Source organism: Epinephelus fuscoguttatus, linkage group LG10 (genome assembly GCF_011397635.1).
Source record: "Epinephelus fuscoguttatus linkage group LG10, E.fuscoguttatus.final_Chr_v1".
Taxonomy (NCBI): domain Eukaryota; kingdom Metazoa; phylum Chordata; class Actinopteri; order Perciformes; family Serranidae; genus Epinephelus; species Epinephelus fuscoguttatus.
In genome coordinates, this window is record NC_064761.1 from 2,492,080 (window position 1) to 2,510,208 (window position 18,129).

The window sequence follows — 18,129 nt, forward strand, 5'->3', positions numbered from 1 at the left end:
GTGATGGTATGGGGGTGTATTAGTGCCCAAGGCATGGGCAACTTACACATATGTGAAGGCACCATTAATGCTGAAAGGTACATACAGGTTTTGGAGCAACATATGTTGCCATCCAAGCAACGTCTTTTTCATGGACGCCCCTGCTTATTTCAGCAAGACAATGCCAAGCCACATTCTGCACGTGTTACAACAGCATGGCTCCATAGTAAAAGAGTGCGGGTACTAGACTGGCCTGCCTGTAGTCCAGACCTGTCTCCCATTGAAAATGTGTGGCGCATTATGAAGCGTAAAATACGACAACGGAGACCCCGGACTGTTGAACAACTTAAGCTGTACATCAAGCAAGAATGGGAAAGAGTTCCACCTGAAAAGCTTCAAAAATTGGTCTCCTCAGTTCCCAAACGTTTACTGAGTGTCGTTAAAAGGAAAGGCGATGTAACACAGTGGTAAAAAGGCCCCTGTGCCAACTTTTTTGCAATGTGTTGCTGCCTTTAAATTCTAAGTTAATGATTATTTGCAAAAAAAAAATTAAAGTTTCTCAGTTTGAACATTAAACATCTTGTCTTTGCAGTGTATTCAATTGAATATAAGTTGAAAAGGATTTGCAAATCATTGTATTCTGTTTTTATCTACGATTTACATGACGTGCCAACTTCACTGGTTTTGGGTTTTGTATTTATTTATTTATTTTGAGTTTTTTTTACGTATTATTTTGGATATTTAAATTTTCTTTTTTACATTCCTAAATATTCTTGTTAAATAAAGAAATAAATAAAGAAATAAAGTTTATTTCTCTTTAAAAGGGTGTACTTGCATCATTATGCCTTTAATATCATTATATAAATTTAAAACATGGTCTAAAAACAGCAGAATTACAACCATAATAAAAATGGTCTTAACAGCACAATATTACGCAATATTGTCACTTATCACAAAAATTTCTGACGCAATTAATCGCCCAGCAAAATTTGTTATCGTGACAGGCCTACATTCAATGACGTTTTACTAATTCCATGACTTAACTTACCCTGGGAAAAGTTACTGTAAAATTCCATGACTTCCCAGGTTTTCCATGACCATGTGAGCCCTGGGGCCTTAGTGTTGTCTGTATGACTTTTAATATTATGACATTGTACAATATACAGTATATCAAGAAAACAAGCATTTCTCACCATAATCAAGTGTTTATTCTTGATTATGTGGTAGTTAGTCTTTGCTAGCCATGCCATTTGGCAATGGCAGTTCAGTTCTCAGAGTGAGCAGCATAAATGACTTGTGAGAGTAATTTGTTTTTTTACCTGTCATGTGTGTCGCTGGTGGTCTCCTCATTGAGAGTGAAGAGTTCTCGGAGTTCACCCAGAGAGAAGTGACGCTCTACATCTTGCTCTTCATCCACCACACAGCTGCTCAGGGCTTTCTTATGGGCCTGCCTTTGCAGGATCTTCTCCTCAATCGTCCCAGTCTATCAGCACACAAATACACGTCAAATGACGAAACTATGCAGACGAGCTGTCTGCAGCTTCCTGCTGCTCTGACAAATCTATTATGAAGTCCTGAATTTTGCTGAGCAACTAAATCAGTAGGAAACTACAACTGCAGCCTGTAAAGTTGCACTAACAGTTTACATCCATGTCTGTGAGGACATAGATGCTTCACACACATCCTCCCCTGACAGCACAGAAGACCTATACAATCAGCGCAGTTTCAAGGTGGACACCGTAAAATTTGTGTCACCAATTCAGTATCTGACAAAATGTCTCCCCTTCTGGTCCTGAGATATGACGCTGAGCAATGGCCAGAAAAGTACTTTTGCAGAACATTATAATGTCACAGTGAAGTTGACATTTGACCCTTTGGATCTAAAATGTCATCACTTCATAATTCTATCCTACTGGTAATTTGTGTAAAGTTTTGTCATAATTTTTGTATGAATTCCTGAGTTACAGCCCAAACCATTTTTTGTGAGGTCTTTGACCTTCAGCCACCAAATTCTTTTCAGTTCATTCTTGAGTCCAAGTGGATGTTTGTGCCAAATTTGAGAAAATTCCCTAAAAGCCCTCTTGAGATATTACCTTCACAAAATGAGATATATGCAAGGTTACACTGACCCTGACTTTTGACCAGTTCATCACTGAGTCTAACCCCAAAGGAAAAAAAAATCAGTTCATTGTTGAGTCCACCTGGATGTTTGTGCTAAATCAGAGGAAATTCCAATTTCAAGATGTTCTCAAGATAACGGGTTCACAAGAATGGGATGTATGAGTGTACAGACGGACGACGCAATTACATAATGCCTCTGGCCACAGCCAGGGCAGAGGCATTAAAAACTTATTTTCCTATCTGAAAATATTACTGAGTATCACTTAAAACCTAAAATAAACATTAAGCAGTGGTGATGATCTGCTTTATGTCTGCACCTCATGAGCTGTGAACTGACCGACAACAGTCTGTAGATGTAGCAGGTCTTCTTCTGGCCGTCTCTCCACACCCTTGCCATCGCCTGCTCGTCATTGGCTGGGTTCCAGTCAGGATCAAACATAACCAAGCGATTAGCACCAATAAGATTCAGGCCACATCCACCAGCCTTGCTGCTCAGCATAAATATGAACTCTGGATTCTGAGAAACAGATGGATTCAGATTCAACTGCTTTTCAAAGTGAACAGTGAGTATGATTTAAAACAGAATTTCCAACTCACAGATGGACTATTGAATCTTTCTACGATCTTGGCCCTTTTCTTGATAGACATTGTGCCATCCAGTCGAACATAGAGGTATCTGTAAAGACCAACAGAAAGGTTGTTGCTCACTTTAACTGACAAACTATATATATATATATATATATATATATATATATATATATATATATATATATATATATATATATATATATATATATATATATATACATGCGTATGTGTAAATAGTCATGAAAATAAAGAAAACGCATTGAATGAGAAGGTGTGTCCAAACTTTTGGCCTGTACTGTATATATAAAGACATAATTAAATGGCAGTTTGCCAAAAAGCACCTTCTGGATCTGCACAGCTTTTCAAAGAGGTCCAGTGTCTGAGTGTAGTTGGAGACAAGCACCACCTTGTCACTGGTTGTAGTCCTCGTTATCGCCAGAATGTAGTCAAGAACCAGCATTTTCCCTGGAACAAAGGAAACAGTTTCTTGAACAAACAGTTCATGTTAGAGAACTGCAACACAATAATCTAGGCAACAGAAAAAAGATTTTATGGAATTGTGGATGAGTCCACCTGAAAATATTTTAACCCTCCTTTTAGCTCTATTTTTGGTCTCCACCAACTCCAGAGAAAAATATCTCTCTTTAGCTGCTAAATGCTCCACTATGTTCACCAGCTAGTCTCTAACAGCTGATTGGTGCCAGGTAGAAAGAGGTTTGTCAGAAGTTTTTTTTACTGTAAACATCTGCCTTTCTGCTGTAAGAAAGAAGACTGATGAGAGCCCTGAGACTGAACCAAAATCTGAAAGGTTCACAAGCTGAAGGACAATAAAAAGCTTCATAGCGCTGAGGAGAACTGCAGAGTTAGTGGTAATTGTCACACCTTTCACATACAACTAGTCAAGTGATCTATAAGAATACTGACTGTAGCCACTTTTACCATCTAATTCTTAACCATATTTCACCACATTCTTTACAAGCTGTTTGTTTGTGTTTGTAAGTCAGACAGGAAGGAGTCTTTAGTAGGAAAACAAGTATATGTTGTTCAGAATATGTGACTGTTGTGTAACAGGCTACTGTCTGGCTGTTAGTCAGTTTGACTGTCTGCTTGTGACAGAATGCTGACATTACTGCTTCAGGCAAATGTGGTTTAAAACAAAACCACTGGATTGTCTGTATGGAAACATGTTTTCCATCTACCCAGATGGAGAATTAAAGGTATTAAGATAAATTAATGCAAAGGCAAGGGACATTATAATGAAACCAAAACATATTAAATACAAATTTCTTTCATTTGGTTTCTGATTTTTTTTTCTCAAAGGAGAACACAGGATGAGAGATTTACGAGCCGATATGTATGCTGTAGCAAACAAAAAATAAATGCAGACACATACAGCAACATGCAGGTGCAGCCAGCCCAGCTACCAAAACATGTAATGGTTGGTAAAAAATAATGGACTAAACATACAAAACTATTGTTAGTTGCTATGGTTAGTTTGTTGTTTTTTTTAAACCTTTGGCAGGTTTTGTATGAGTCAAACTTTATCCACATGTAATGTCCCACACGGAGACAGAGCCATCCATCAATAAAACGGTATGAAAACGGGTTTGCCCCTCAGCTCCCCATCCCAACTGACTACAGAATTATTGATAACCTCTATTTAAATTAATGTAATAATGATACAAGCAGTAACAATTTTCCAAGCCAATGAGGTAGACTCACAAGTCAGTCTTTAGACGCTTTGCTTAACTAAAGACTGATGACTTTCTCTCTGATTTTGTGTTTAGATGGGCGGATACAATTTCAGAGTTTAAAAAAACTCCCTACATTGCAGAACCAATAGTAAATCCGCAGGGCGGTCCTTCGGTGGCTCGCTGAACTCTTGTGCTTGTAAAAATAGTCCCACTAGAAACACGTGTAGCAGTACAAATTGGCTCAGCCATGCTCGCAGAAAATGCTGTCAAAGTTAGTGGATGTTTGTCGCATTTGTGGTGACGCATTCTCGCCAACTAAAAGAAACAAACATAATCTTTTACAAGGCCATGACTCATCCGTCCGGCCGGACTATGGAGGGATTCACCTTGTTGTTTACAAATACTTCTGGGTAGAAAACCAGCAGAGCTTTTAGCTATATATATATAGCCTATATATTACATTTTTCACATCACTGTATCACCGTTTAGACGAATCCGATGTTTGTAAAGTCTATAAACATAATGATTGAACAAACATTACTATTTCTGTGTGCACGTTTAGCTGGGCTAACCGTTAGCTGTTAGCCGTTAGCGGTGTCTGTAATAGGTAATAACTCATTAAACGGTCCGTGAAAAAAATATTTTTTCCAGCGGATATCTTAGTTACAACATGATTGAGCTAGCAAAGCAGTTTTGTCTTGCTATGTGTGGTATTTATTCAGTTTTGGGAAATCACGATGTCTAGAAAGCATCAGTGGCTGCAGCTGATAGGGACAGCTAACACTAGCAGCAAAGCTAACAACATGACGTCATCTGTTAAAAGCCTCCCGTTGTCGGATACGACATGAAACTACTCCAGTTAGCTCAATAATGTTGTAACTAAAACATCCACTGGAAAAAATATTTTCTTTATGGCTGAGCACACATTTGATAAAACGGAGTTAAATCTCTCGGCATCCATTTTCAAGCTCTCTGTGTGTTTGTTTCCTTGCGGACGAGAAAAGGGGGAGCGTACATTTCCGAGGAGGCGTGTCCTTTTCAAAAATGCAAGAGGCGTTGCTTTGTTGCTGGCCGTTTTCGCTGGTGTGTTAAACACACTTTAGAAAGGAGTGTCCCCAGACTATCAGAAGGCGGAGATCTCTGATTGTCTGGTGGCGAGACTATTAATGAGGTGGCCCATCTTAAGATGTTCAGATGATGCAGAAAGCGAATCAGCAGGAGCCATCATGCTGTATATCTGTATTACTTTTTTAACACCATCAGAGGTGTGCTTTGACATGTTCTCACCAGAGAGCTGAGGTTCCACAGCTTTAGTGCAGTAGCCAGGTGGAAACAGATCCAGCGCCCCCTCAAAGCCCTCCTCACCTTCTACACACTTGTCATAGATGAGAGCTGGGTCTGGGACACAGAGCAGTGGTTAGTTGTTCATACCAAGCAGGAGATGATTCTAAATAAGCATATATAAAGCCGATGCCTTAAAAGACAACTAGTTTAAAATCTTCAACATAAGTTTCCCTGTTATATTTTGTTTCAGCACTTACGATTGCACAGTTTCTTGAGTGATGTGATGGAAGACAGGGAGGAGACACTTATTTTGCCCTCTTGTAATGTCTCAATGGGTTTGGCCTGCCTTAGGAAGCGCTTATAGAGCTCTGACTGTAGAGGAGTCAACCTGCAGGGAAACAGTCCGAGACAAACATATCTTGAATATTAAACTATTTTGATACCAGTACCAATACCAGTCCCCTTAAAGTGATACCAAAACTGGGTGAAATGACGTCTGAAAACCGGAACGCAGCACAGCCGCAGCCGGTGGAAACACACACACATTGACTAGAATGGAATCCTATCGGCTCCGCTGCCGTGCCGGAGCGGAGACGCAACCAACACGCATCTGGTGGAAATTGGCCTTAACAGATTTAACAACAGAGTCAATATATTTTGATGTCAGGAACAGGATTTTGTTGGGACAGTTTAACGGCTCTGCGTTGAACGTGTAGCTGCTGCTGCTGTGTTAGCTGTGTTAATGGGGAAGATTTTCAACTGACTGACTGCAAGGGAGAGAGTGGCTCCATCAGCAGCAACAGAAAGTTTGCTGATCTATCGGGGAGTTGGGACAATCCAAGATTAAACTGCAGGCGCAAAAACAATAAAACTATGTATCGTTTAACTGGAGATGTTTCCATACTACTTGGTAGTGGGTTATTTTACTCAGTACATCTTAAAAGGTATCAAGTACCAATACACAGCCCTACTAGAAACCAAATAAGTCAACCTACCTGCAACACACAACCTGCTCGATTTTCACAGGAAGATATTTAGACAAGATATCAGACGTTCTCCTTATCAAGCACCTGTTGACACAAAATGGAGAATATTGCAGAGGGAATTTAACTTAAGAGACAGTTAAATACAATTTAAACATTTTTACACTCAGTGTTGTCTGAAGACAAAGTAGGTTAAGCAACAAATATGGTGCAAAACACAAAATATGAAATATGTATGCACAATGCTGTCAACATCATTTTTGAATACATGACCAACTGTATGCAGTGTTTCATGATTTTTCTTCTATCTCCTCTTTTATTTTTTCTCTTTAATTATTTTTAACTAATGTTATTTATATCACATTGACTGATGGAAGAGTTTACAAAAATTATCTAGAGGAAGGCTGCATAATATTCATTCTAGAATTTCACCCTAAAACAATACATTTTACATATTTGTTATAGCATTTTTTCCATGTTATTATTATACTGTTTACATTCTATATTCATGTTCTTGAATTTTACAGTACTTTGCCTTTATTTTCATTTCCTCTTAGTATGTTTAGTGTATGCACCTAACACTAAGGCAAATTCTTTGGTTTAAGTTATTTTATCCAACACTGATACACTGACCAAATATTTTAACCCAACACTTTTGTTTTTGCTCCCATTTTTCACAAATTTAAGTTAAAGATCCAAGACTTTCATGCACTCAACAGATGTATTTCTGTTAAATTTTGGTCACAAAATTGTTAAAAATCCATGTTATTGCTTCTTTTCCCAGATATTCCATTCCCCTGACAGGTGTGGATTCTCAAGATGCTGATTAACAGCATCATTAGTGCACAGGTGTGCCTTGGACTGGTCACAATAAAAGGACACTCTACAATGTGCAGTTTGATCAAACAACAAAATGAATGTTTATTTCAGTATCATAAGACGTCACGTCTCTAATGTCGTTTCTATGACTTTGACAGTAGATCCAACTGGCCTCACAACTGCAGACCACAGTAACCGCATCAGCTCAGGACCTCCACATCCGGCATCTTCACTTGTTTCTTTTTGTGTTTTCGCCTCTGTTAAGTCTAATTATTGGTCACCTGTTGACAATGCTGATAAGCTCCTTGAGTTTCTCCTCTCCAATCTGTCTGTCTTTGTCACTGGCATCTGCGTCTCGACCCTTGAGGATGGGAAGCTCAAATCGCCTTTTAAACTCCTGAGCTGTACCTGCCATCGAGGTGAAAAAAAATAAATAAATAAACAGGGGTCAGGAAAACAGCAGAAATAACCCAGATGAGTTTTAAGTGTGTGTGTGTGTGTGTGTGTGTGTGTGTAGTTACCAAGGATTCCAGCATTAACAAAGTGGACCAAGCTGAAGTACTCCAGCAGGTCATTCTGGATGGGAGTGCCTGATATCAGCACTCTCCTCTGGGCACTCATGGCATTCAGGGCCTGGTATGTCTGGTTGTCAGAGTTCTTCAGCCGATGACCCTACACCACAAACAACTATATTGTTAAATCATTGGATAAACAGTCCTGGACAACTATGAAGTATAATGGATAAGATGAAATACCTCATCACAGATAACCAGTCCAACTTTGCCCTTATGCAGAACCTCAGCATGCAGTCGAAATGTCTCATATGAAATGATCAGGATCGGAGTCGGTACTCTCAAACCATGCTGAGAGATGAAGTTCACTAGAAATCACAGAAAACAGACAAATTAATAAGCAGACAACTGATCAACTCCAATGTTTCCAAAAAGATACATTTTTCATTGAAGGAAAGTTCACCTGAAAACAAAATCAACACTACTAAACCAAATATTGTCCAAGTAGTCTGCGTGTCTGGCCACAACTTAATGTTTGGCGGTGTATTTCTTTATGATTCTATTGGATAACTTGCCAGATGTAAATGACATGCAGCAATGTTAACATTAGAGTTACAATGACTGTAAATTGCAGAAAAAAACTTGGGCAACTAGAAGGCCAACAGTAACAAAGTGGAGTCAGGTTTTTGTTTTAGACTGTTCAAGATATGTTTCTGGAGATATAATTTTGCATCGATGTGAACACTTATACGGTCATTCTATGACATTCAAATCTATCCAAAGGTGGTTAGATTTCAGTGTCTTGGTTCTGCTTGAGGTTTCGGTCTGTTTCTCTGTCAGTGTTGCACATTAGAGGAAAAATAATTTAATTAAAAAAAATAACAATAATATAAAAGTGCTCGCTCTTGTTGGAAATGCTTTAAAATTGTTGGGTCTCTGTAAAATAAAAGAGCATGGTCTAGACATACTATCTATGATGACTCCTACTGATTTTTAAGACTGACATTTAGACTATTTTCACAGAGCCCACTGACAGGAACACCACTGACTGCAAGCATTTTTCATTCAAGATCAAGGAAGGTCAGGCAACTTTGTGGTCACAGATTGTGAAGAATTTGCTTGTATAATAAAGATTTTCAGATAAAATCAATAGATCTATCTAAGAACAGGACTGAGAAATATGTGGCAAGGTGGGGAGACTACTTGGAGTACACTGCTAATGTGGACAGATCATGAAGTAAAGCGTATACCACGTTAATAATTCTCACATACACACTCTTTATGTGCCTGAAAACTAATTAGCTGCTTGAATATTAAATTGTAGTGTATATTAATGTAGGAATCTAAATATGATTATATATATATATATATATATATATATGTATGTACAGTCCAAAAGTTTGGACACACCTTCTCCTTCAATGCGTTTTCTTTATTTTCATGACTATTTACATTGTAGATTCTCACTGAAGGCATCAAAACTATGAATGAACACATGTGGAGTTATGTAATTAACAAAAAACGATGAAATAACTGAAAACATGTTTTATATTCTAGTTTCTTCAAAATAGTCACCCTTTGCTCTGATTACTGCTTTGCACACTCTTGGCATTCTCTCCATGAGCTTCAAGAGGTAGTCACCTGAAATGGTTTTCCAACAGTCTTGAAGGAGTTCCCAGAGGTGTTTAGCACTTGTTGGCCCCTTTGCCTTCACTCTGCGGTCCAGCTCACCCCAAACCATCTCGATTGGGTTCAGGTCCGGTGACTGTGGAGGCCAGGTCATCTGCCGCAGCACTCCATCACTCTCCTTCTTGGTCAAATAGCCCTTACACAGCCTGGAGGTGTGTTTGGGGTCATTGTCCTGTTGAAAAATAAATGATCGTCCAACTAAACGCAAACCGGATGGGATGGCATGTCGCTGCAGGATGCTGTGGTAGCCATGCTGGTTCAGTGTGCCTTCAATTTTGAATAAATCCCCAACAGTGTCACCAGCAAAACACCCCCACACCATCACACCTCCTCCTCCATGCTTCACAGTGGGAACCAGGCATGTGGAATCCATCCGTTCACCTTTTCTGCGACTCACAAAGACACGGCGGTTGGAACCAAAGATCTCAAATTTGGACTCATCAGACCAAAGCACAGATTTCCACTGGTCTAATGTCCATTCCTTGTGTTTCTTGGCCCAAACAAATCTCTTCTGCTTGTTGCCTCTCCTTAGCAGTGGTTTCCTAGCAGCTATTTGACCATGAAGGCCTGATTCGCGCAGTCTCCTCTTAACAGTTGTTCTAGAGATGGGTCTGCTGCTAGAACTCTGTGTGGCATTCATCTGATCTGAGCTGCTGTTAACTTGCGATTTCTGAGGCTGGTGACTCGGATGAACTTATCCTCAGAAGCAGAGGTGACTCTTGGTCTTCCTTTTCTGGGTCGGTCCTCATGTGTGCCAGTTTCGTTGTAGCGCTTGATGGTTTTTGCGACTCCACTTGGGGACACATTTAAAGTTTTTGCAATTTTCCGGACTGACTGACCTTCATTTCTTAAAGTAATGATGACCACTCGTTTTCTTTAGTTAGCTGATTGGTTCTTGCCATAATATGAATTTTAACAGTTGTCCAATAGGGCTGTCGGCTGTGTATTAACCTGACTTCTGCACAACACAACTGATGGTCCCAACCCCATTGATAAAGCAAGAAATTCCACTAATTAACCCTGATAAGGCACACCTGTGAAGTGGAAACCATTTCAGGTGACTACCTCTTGAAGCTCATGGAGAGAATGCCAAGAGTGTGCAAAGCAGTAATCAGAGCAAAGGGTGGCTATTTTGAAGAAACTAGAATATAAAACATGTTTTCAGTTATTTCACCTTTTTTTTTGTTAAGTACATAACTCCACATGTGTTCATTCATAGTTTTGATGCCTTCAGTGAGAATCTACAATGTAAATAGTCATGAAAATAAAGAAAACGCATTGAATGAGAAGGTGTGTCCAAACTTTTGGCCTGTACTGTACATACATATATATATATATATATATATATATATACAGTATATATATATATATATATATATATATATATATATATATATATATATATATATATACACTGTATATGATGAGGTTAAAGTTCACTCTCCACCAACACTTTGGTCAGTGACAAGGTATCAAATTACCAGATTTCCATGATATTTGCAGTAGATACTCGTTATGAGACAGATGGGAAAGGTGAACTACCTAATTGTCTGTCGATCTCATCCTTTGAACCTCCGTCTATGGCCACTGGTGTAACGCGTGCTCCCAGCCACTTTCCTACTTCGTTGTACCAATTGCGAACCAGACTGGAGGGTGAAACCACAATGGCCTTGTCTATCTCTGGCTTAGCATCAGGGCTTTGGCGCAGCAGGGTCCACATGAGGGTGATACACTGCAAAGTCTTCCCCAGGCCCATCTCATCAGCCATGATGCAGCCGTAGGATTCTGAGATGCGTCTTCCTGTCACACACTCCCACAGGAACTTCACCCCCTTAAGAAATTACACACATTCATTTTTATTTAAAAAAAAAAAAAAAAAAAAAAGGTAAAAAAATAAAATAAAATAAAAAATCAAACTACCTGGAGCTTTCAGTTGCATCTCATGGTCTACCGCAGATCTCACAGATGAGAAATGGGAGAAGTGAATGAAAGCTCCAGAAAAAGCTAGTCAGTGCACCTTTACTTAGGTTAGTTTTGTCAATCTACTGTTTCTAAGGTCATGAATAAAATTCTCAATTCATATTTAAGTTTCTGACAGCAAACAATGTAAGACCGCTTCATTAATGTAAGATTCTACATCTCTACTATTAACATTATTGTTATGATAAATGCAATTTTTATTATTATTTTATTTTTTATTTCAGTCAGTAAAGTATGTAAAAAAGAATCTTGGATTTACCTCTCTCTGATGGGGTCTGAGCACTTTTCCTAAAACTGGATCCACGACAACATGGACTGGTAGTTTGTCTCTAGAAAGGACAAAGAACAGTCACACATTCATTTTTATGACAAGAACTCCCAGCACCAGCAGTGATACAGCAATCCCAGTAAAGGCAATTGAGTACTTTCTCAAAGCTGTGGAAGGCACAGTTTATGTCTACAAATCAGTATGTGTAATCAGAATGAATGATTAAAAGGGGAAGTAAATTAACAATTCCAATATGTTATTTTCATGGCAAAGGAAAATTCAATTGGTATTTGTAAACATGAGCTACTCTCTCTCAAAGCCTAAAACCAGAGAAGTCTCAAACTTATGAAGTCATAGGGCAGGCATATCCAAAGTCCAGCCCAGGGGCCAATTGTGGCCTGCAGCTTGTTGTTCAAAATCTATTATATGTGACCCACCACACAATATTGGTTAATAAAGAACATCACTTTGCATTTTGTCTGTTCACCTCACAATGGCAGGACTAGCATACAGTTTATAGACATGCACCAAGCAGGAACTACGCAGGCAAACTAATGTGTTTTAATACACACATTGCTAAGTAGCAGACATGGCCACAGCAAAGAAACTGAAAGTCCACAGCAAGGGCCGCTGTTTTCACAAGTGGTGAAAAGTTGAATACTTTTTAACTGTAAGATCAAACTTAGGGATGAGCGAGTACACCATTTTCTGTAACTATGTCTGTTCACCCAACTACATTATCTGTATCCATATCAATACTCGGTGGGGGTGGGGCCTGAACTGAAAGTGGGTGTGGTTTAAACCGGCCGTTTGTGTTTTAAGCCTGCTTGTTGCTTAAAGTTGCTTTATTTTATCAATTGGAAGCTATTAACAAAACAGCCTCAGCACTGAGCTTCAAAACATTCTTAATCACAAGATACTGGAGGTATTTTTAACGTCTGCTTTTAATCAAAGTTGTTATTGTTTAATAGCTTCAGATCAATGTTTTTGAGTAAGATAGCTATTTTAAGAATAAAACACAAACATAAACTTGAATGAATAAACTTCAACACAGGCATGCAGTAAGTACAAAGTGAAAGTACAAACTAGAGCTCTTACATAACCTTTTCTTGCTTGTGTGATGTTTTTCTACACTATAAAATACAATGTTCATTAATTATTCGGTGTATGTGAATGTGTGTGTCTGTGAGAGAGAGAGAGAGAGAGAGAGAGAGAGAGAGAGAGAGATGAAGAGAGAGAGGGAGAGGGTGCAGTCAAACATGTGGGCTATGTAACAGCTCAATAAGTCCTAATATTTAAAGCCTGTAGAAAATAACACCACAATTTGTAATATTTATTACACCATTATTATTATTATTATTATTATTATTATTACAATTATTTATGAGCCAAAGAAAAAAGCGTCAGGCCAGCCATATTAAAAAAATAAAAATGACAATAAAAATAATAGGTCCAATGCTGTATGTTAAGCAAATGTGTGTGTGTTTGTTTGCCGGGTGAAAACAGAGCTGCAGCAGTTATGTGTGTAACGGGAGGAGCCGCTGTGTGTGTGTGTGTGTGTGTGTGTGTGTGTGTGTGTGGCTGGCTGGCTGCCTGGTCTATATTAGAGATGACACAACAGCTACCAAATACGCATTTTGATGTTTTACTTTGGTGGTTCAGTAGGAGCACGGATATTGACACATTTTATTTGGGAGATACTCGTGCTCATTAAAAGTACATTATCCATCCCCAATCAAACTGTTGCATTTGTCTGATTTCTAAGGATTTTTTTTAAATAACTCATATGACACAGGAAGCTGCTGGTCCCCACGTATTTTCACATTATCTTATTTGGCTCCGTTCAAAAAAGTTTGAACACCCCTATTATATTAAGTCTGGAGCTGCTCCATAGATGATTAATGGGAGCCCGATTTTGTGGAGCCACAAAATGAGTGTTTTCTTTTTTATACCCAAATGAGCTTTATTTTGTTGCAGTGTCCTCAGCTCTGAAACAGAAAATGTATCCATGTGCTCAGAACATTTTTCATCATTCACTGACTATGGAGCAGCTCCAGACTTCATACCTTATGACATCACACATTTGAGTTTTAGCACTCTAGTTTTAGGATTTGGGAGGGAGTTGTTTGTGTTTACAAATATTTTTGGACTGTCTTAGACCAGAGTAATGACATGCATGAATTTTGAAATTAACGTAGTTCCTCTTTAAGAAGACTGCATTCACTAATGCTATTAATTAACAAAACATTTTCAAATTTTACAGCAGTTTCTGTATACTAACTTGTGGGACTCTCCACGCAGGAAGTGAGGATTCAAAATACAAACTGTCTCCTCACCTGCAGAAGGTGAGCACTGTTTGGGGAGAGCTGGACTTTAAAGAACCAGTATTTACACAAACTTGGCTCGTACAGACTGAGATCAAGTTAACGCTTTTTAATGAAGGAAGGGTCCAATGTGTTTTGAACCTACTTGTCAGCTTTGATCAGGTCATGAGCGCTCAGAGCTGGGGGCTCATAAAGAACCAAAGCATCTTCTGCAAGGGGGTCGTGAAGTGCTTTCCTTACTCCTGCACGCTTTAGACCAAGTGCCCTGATTCCCAGCGGGCCTGTGGGTAATTCATTAAGAAAGAAGTTAAAGTCAGCCTGTATCTATTGTACTAGACATGAAAGAGAAGCCACAGTGACTAGAAAAGTCTTACCCTTGTAATTTGGAATAGGAACTTTAAATGGCTTGGAGAGGATACTTCGAATAAAGGCCTCCTGTAGAAAAGAGGCAAGTGAGCCTGGTGATGGCATCAAATTACAACCATTACTGTAATCATACACAAACTGTATGCAAAGATTACGTTTAACAGTAAAAAACAACATTTACATGTTTGTCACCATCCATACATGCAGGCCGGTTGTTCAGCTGTGTCAGAGACTTTCTGAAGGGAGAGATGTGGCTGTCTCTCTTCTCATTATCACTTTTTCTTCTTTTCTCCTGTGAAAAAGCAATGCATACATTTCAATACCAACTGCACCAATGCTCACCAATGACCATTCTCATTAGGAGTCCAAGCAGTAACACCTCATTGTTTTTATTCTCATTATTCTTTTCCTATTTCTTCTTATTTTTCTCCTCTTAAACTGTTTGTGCAGCAAAAACCATAAGACGAAAACACACAAAAATTGAAAGGTGGGTTGCAAATTCCACCCACCACTACCACAAAAAATGACCCTAATTGACCTAAATGTGGCACAGTAAGTTTACATTTTTACAAAAATCTTGAAAACAAGTTTAAAATCAAAATTCTTTCACCATTTACTTGTCTCAATTCATCTGCATCTTTGCTCCATTGGTCTTCTGGTCTAGAAGTGTTAAATTTTGTAACCTTTTCTCAATTTTCTCTACATCATATTTTTGTGAACTCGCCCCAGACCATTGGGCCTTTCCTCCTGAAACTTTGGCAGGATCATCTAAAGACATGGCTAATCTAAAAGTATCAAGGGAATTTTGATTCGTCAATCTGTTTTGGAATTATACATTTCTTAACATTTGTCTTTAAGGCCACTTTTACTTTAATACTCAGAAACCAAAAATGGGTTGAGCAATTGTAAACAAATTTCATTCACACTGGTAGTAAATAAGTAGATGCATGGCACACAAGAGGGCTGAATTGCTTCTTCCTTTAATTTAGTCTCCATTTGAAACATTACAAACGGAACATATTAAATGAAGATTAAATTAAAAGAAGAAGCAACTCAGCCCTTTTGTGTGTGGTGCATCTACTCACTATCAATTTGATGATATATTAATGTAACCCGTTACGAAAGTAATGTGTTACAGTAATATTACTTTTTAGCAGCAACAAAGTAACCATTGATTAGAGGTATATTCAAGCAGTAAGTATGAGAAAAACAGGATTTCCAACAGGATTTCCAGTAATATTACTGCATTTACAATGTCACGTAACACTTTCACCACTATGCCACCAGAAAAAAATAACCCCTTAATGTTGTTGTGTGTTGTCATGTCAGTCATTATACGCTACCTTATGGAAGGGTGCCGGTGTTTGTGTGCGTTATCATGTCCAGTGTGTTTCCATTTGTATACGTACAACTTATCCCATTCTGCTTTTGCGTCCTAGGGCCGCTAGAAAGTAGCAGGGATAAGGAGCTGTCCTCTTCTGGTTATCAACACATCTGGGTGATGTTAGTATTAGTTGGATATGTTTCAATTCACATCTCCTACAACCGAACAGCAACGCTAGCACACAGTCCCATTCTTATGCATGACTCTGTGATGCTGACCAGCACACCAGGAACGAGCAGGTGGATCTTCCTTCAGTATATTAATCTGCACTTGATATAGTGATTTGATCACACACCATTCCGTTTGTTGTGCTAACCCCAACATTTGTTTATTGTGTTTCATATCATAGGTCCACAAATATTTATCTATATTTCATAATTATCAGACTATGATCCTCTGCCTGACCCTCCCTGTGTCCAAGGCTTTTCATCTATTCTAAACGGTCTAGGCTAATTGTTCTATATCATCAGGCTATTATCAATATTAGTAGTGGATTTCAATACAAAGTGGTAACCATTGTATGTGAAATGTATGAATGGGTCAGACCTGCGCAAATCCAGCAATGGATTTGAAATGAACTGTAATAAACTGGAGCCTCTGTGTTTTGATTACCTGCTGTGAAACAACATGACCCTCATCCATTTAAAATGAACATTAGTTCTTCTGAGCTCATTTTGGTTAAAGTAACGCAAAAGTAGTGTAATAAGTAACACATTACTCTACACAGAGTAATATTGTAAAGTTACGTATTACTTTAAAACAAGGGTAACTAAGTAATATGTACAATTTGAGAGTAACTAGCCCAACACTAATAAAGACATGGAAGTCTGTGCATGTGCCAATGGGCAAGACAGCATCTACCGTTAACGGCCAAAGTTATGAACAGAGTTTGGTGTAACAGCTTTGATTATAATATTATAGTATAATGTATAATATTATTGCTAAGGTACTTACAGTTCTACGTGTCCAGTCATCATCTTCACAGGAATCTCCTGCTTGCTTCCGTTTAGCAACCTGACTGGGAGCCAGACTCCTTCTCTGAGATCAGGATTTCATACGAAGATTAGCATTGAAATGGACGACGTTAGTTCAAGTTGGTAGTTAGCACCTGAATGCAGTCTGTAGCATAATGGGGATAAATAATAATTCGGCTTGCTCACCATTTTCCCTGTTTTCTCGGCGTGGCTGTTGTGTAGAGACTCCTTAGCTGTCCGTGTTGCTAGCATTTGACGCTAAAACTTAGCTCTAACGTTAGTTACGCAGAAACAAGCAGCGGCTCTCCCTGCTTCATTTCCATAGCAGATGCGCCCATGTCTCTTTGCGATTACTTCATAAAGTACTAACGTTAACTGTATGCCACTGACTTAACACATGGGTATTACCAGCGAGTAAGTTAAGTCAACTGAGGTGATGTTAGTCCGATAGAAGATTTATAACTTCATTAGTTCGACATATAACAGCAGTTGTCCCTCGGTTTCGCTTTATTCCGGTTGAAGTTCGCGCTAAATGGCTACATGTTGCACAACACTATGGCAAGTCTGAAAGGTCAAACAACTTGCTGTGTTACTGCTGGAGGGTAACGTTACCGCGCGCGAATATGCTTTTCGTAGGCGGAATCCGGGAAAAAATCGCAAAAGTCCCGCCCTCAAGCGCTAGGATTGGACAGGCAGCCTGTCAGTCAAACTCGCACCCCAGCCAGAGCTACGTCATCATTCCTTCATTCCATCCATATCTTTTCTACAGCCGGTCTGCCGCTGTTACTTAAAAACATATTCGCTTACCGCGCCCCAGGCCCAGAAAGCAGGCTCCACGAACTCCGAGTCTAATCCCGATCTCCGAGATTGACTGAGCCTGAGCTGGGAAACCTATGTGGGAAACCTCGAGCTTTCGGTTCCAGGACAGCTAGTAGCTCATCAGCTTTGAGTGTGTTCAGCGGTTCAGCCTGAGGGAACCGCATTCACGGCGAGCAGCAAAAGACATCATCAATGGAGTGCTGATTATATATATTTAGAGTATTGTACGAACTGTTTTTGAATGGGCTCACTTTTACTGTTTTTCAATGAAATTATATTTAAAGTATAGAGTATGGTACGAATGTAACAAATGTTATGTTATAGTATGTTATAAAAAGATTAAGT

The 18,129-nt window shown here is 39.0% G+C and overlaps 1 protein-coding gene across 4 annotated transcripts in view; it reads right to left on the reverse strand.

Moving 5' to 3' along the window:
- rad54l (RAD54 like) overlaps positions 1-17,588 on the reverse strand; it is a 25,584-nt gene extending 7,996 nt beyond the window's left edge. Inside the window, exons 1-17 of one of the 4 annotated variants that reach the window (XM_049588048.1) lie at positions 17,152-17,588; positions 16,946-17,029; positions 14,789-14,899; positions 14,616-14,676; positions 14,387-14,522; positions 11,909-11,978; positions 11,212-11,500; positions 8,224-8,348; positions 7,990-8,140; positions 7,750-7,876; positions 6,662-6,736; positions 5,924-6,054; positions 5,670-5,780; positions 3,030-3,153; positions 2,698-2,776; positions 2,438-2,617; positions 1,299-1,462 (exon numbers count right to left, since the gene is read on the reverse strand). In XM_049588048.1, coding sequence (XP_049444005.1) covers positions 1,299-1,462; positions 2,438-2,617; positions 2,698-2,776; positions 3,030-3,153; positions 5,670-5,780; positions 5,924-6,054; positions 6,662-6,736; positions 7,750-7,876; positions 7,990-8,140; positions 8,224-8,348; positions 11,212-11,500; positions 11,909-11,978; positions 14,387-14,522; positions 14,616-14,676; positions 14,789-14,899; positions 16,946-17,029; positions 17,152-17,217 — 2,084 coding nt within the window. In that variant the 5' untranslated portion in view covers positions 17,218-17,588. Of the gene's footprint in view, positions 1-1,298; positions 1,463-2,437; positions 2,618-2,697; positions 2,777-3,029; positions 3,154-5,669; positions 5,781-5,923; positions 6,055-6,661; positions 6,737-7,749; positions 7,877-7,989; positions 8,141-8,223; positions 8,349-11,211; positions 11,501-11,589; positions 11,877-11,908; positions 11,979-14,386; positions 14,523-14,615; positions 14,677-14,788; positions 14,900-16,945; positions 17,030-17,151 lie in introns of those variants that run through there. The other 3 variants (XM_049588049.1, XM_049588051.1, XM_049588050.1) reach the window with 3 other exon arrangements.
- Positions 17,589-18,129: the final 541 nt, after the last annotated feature.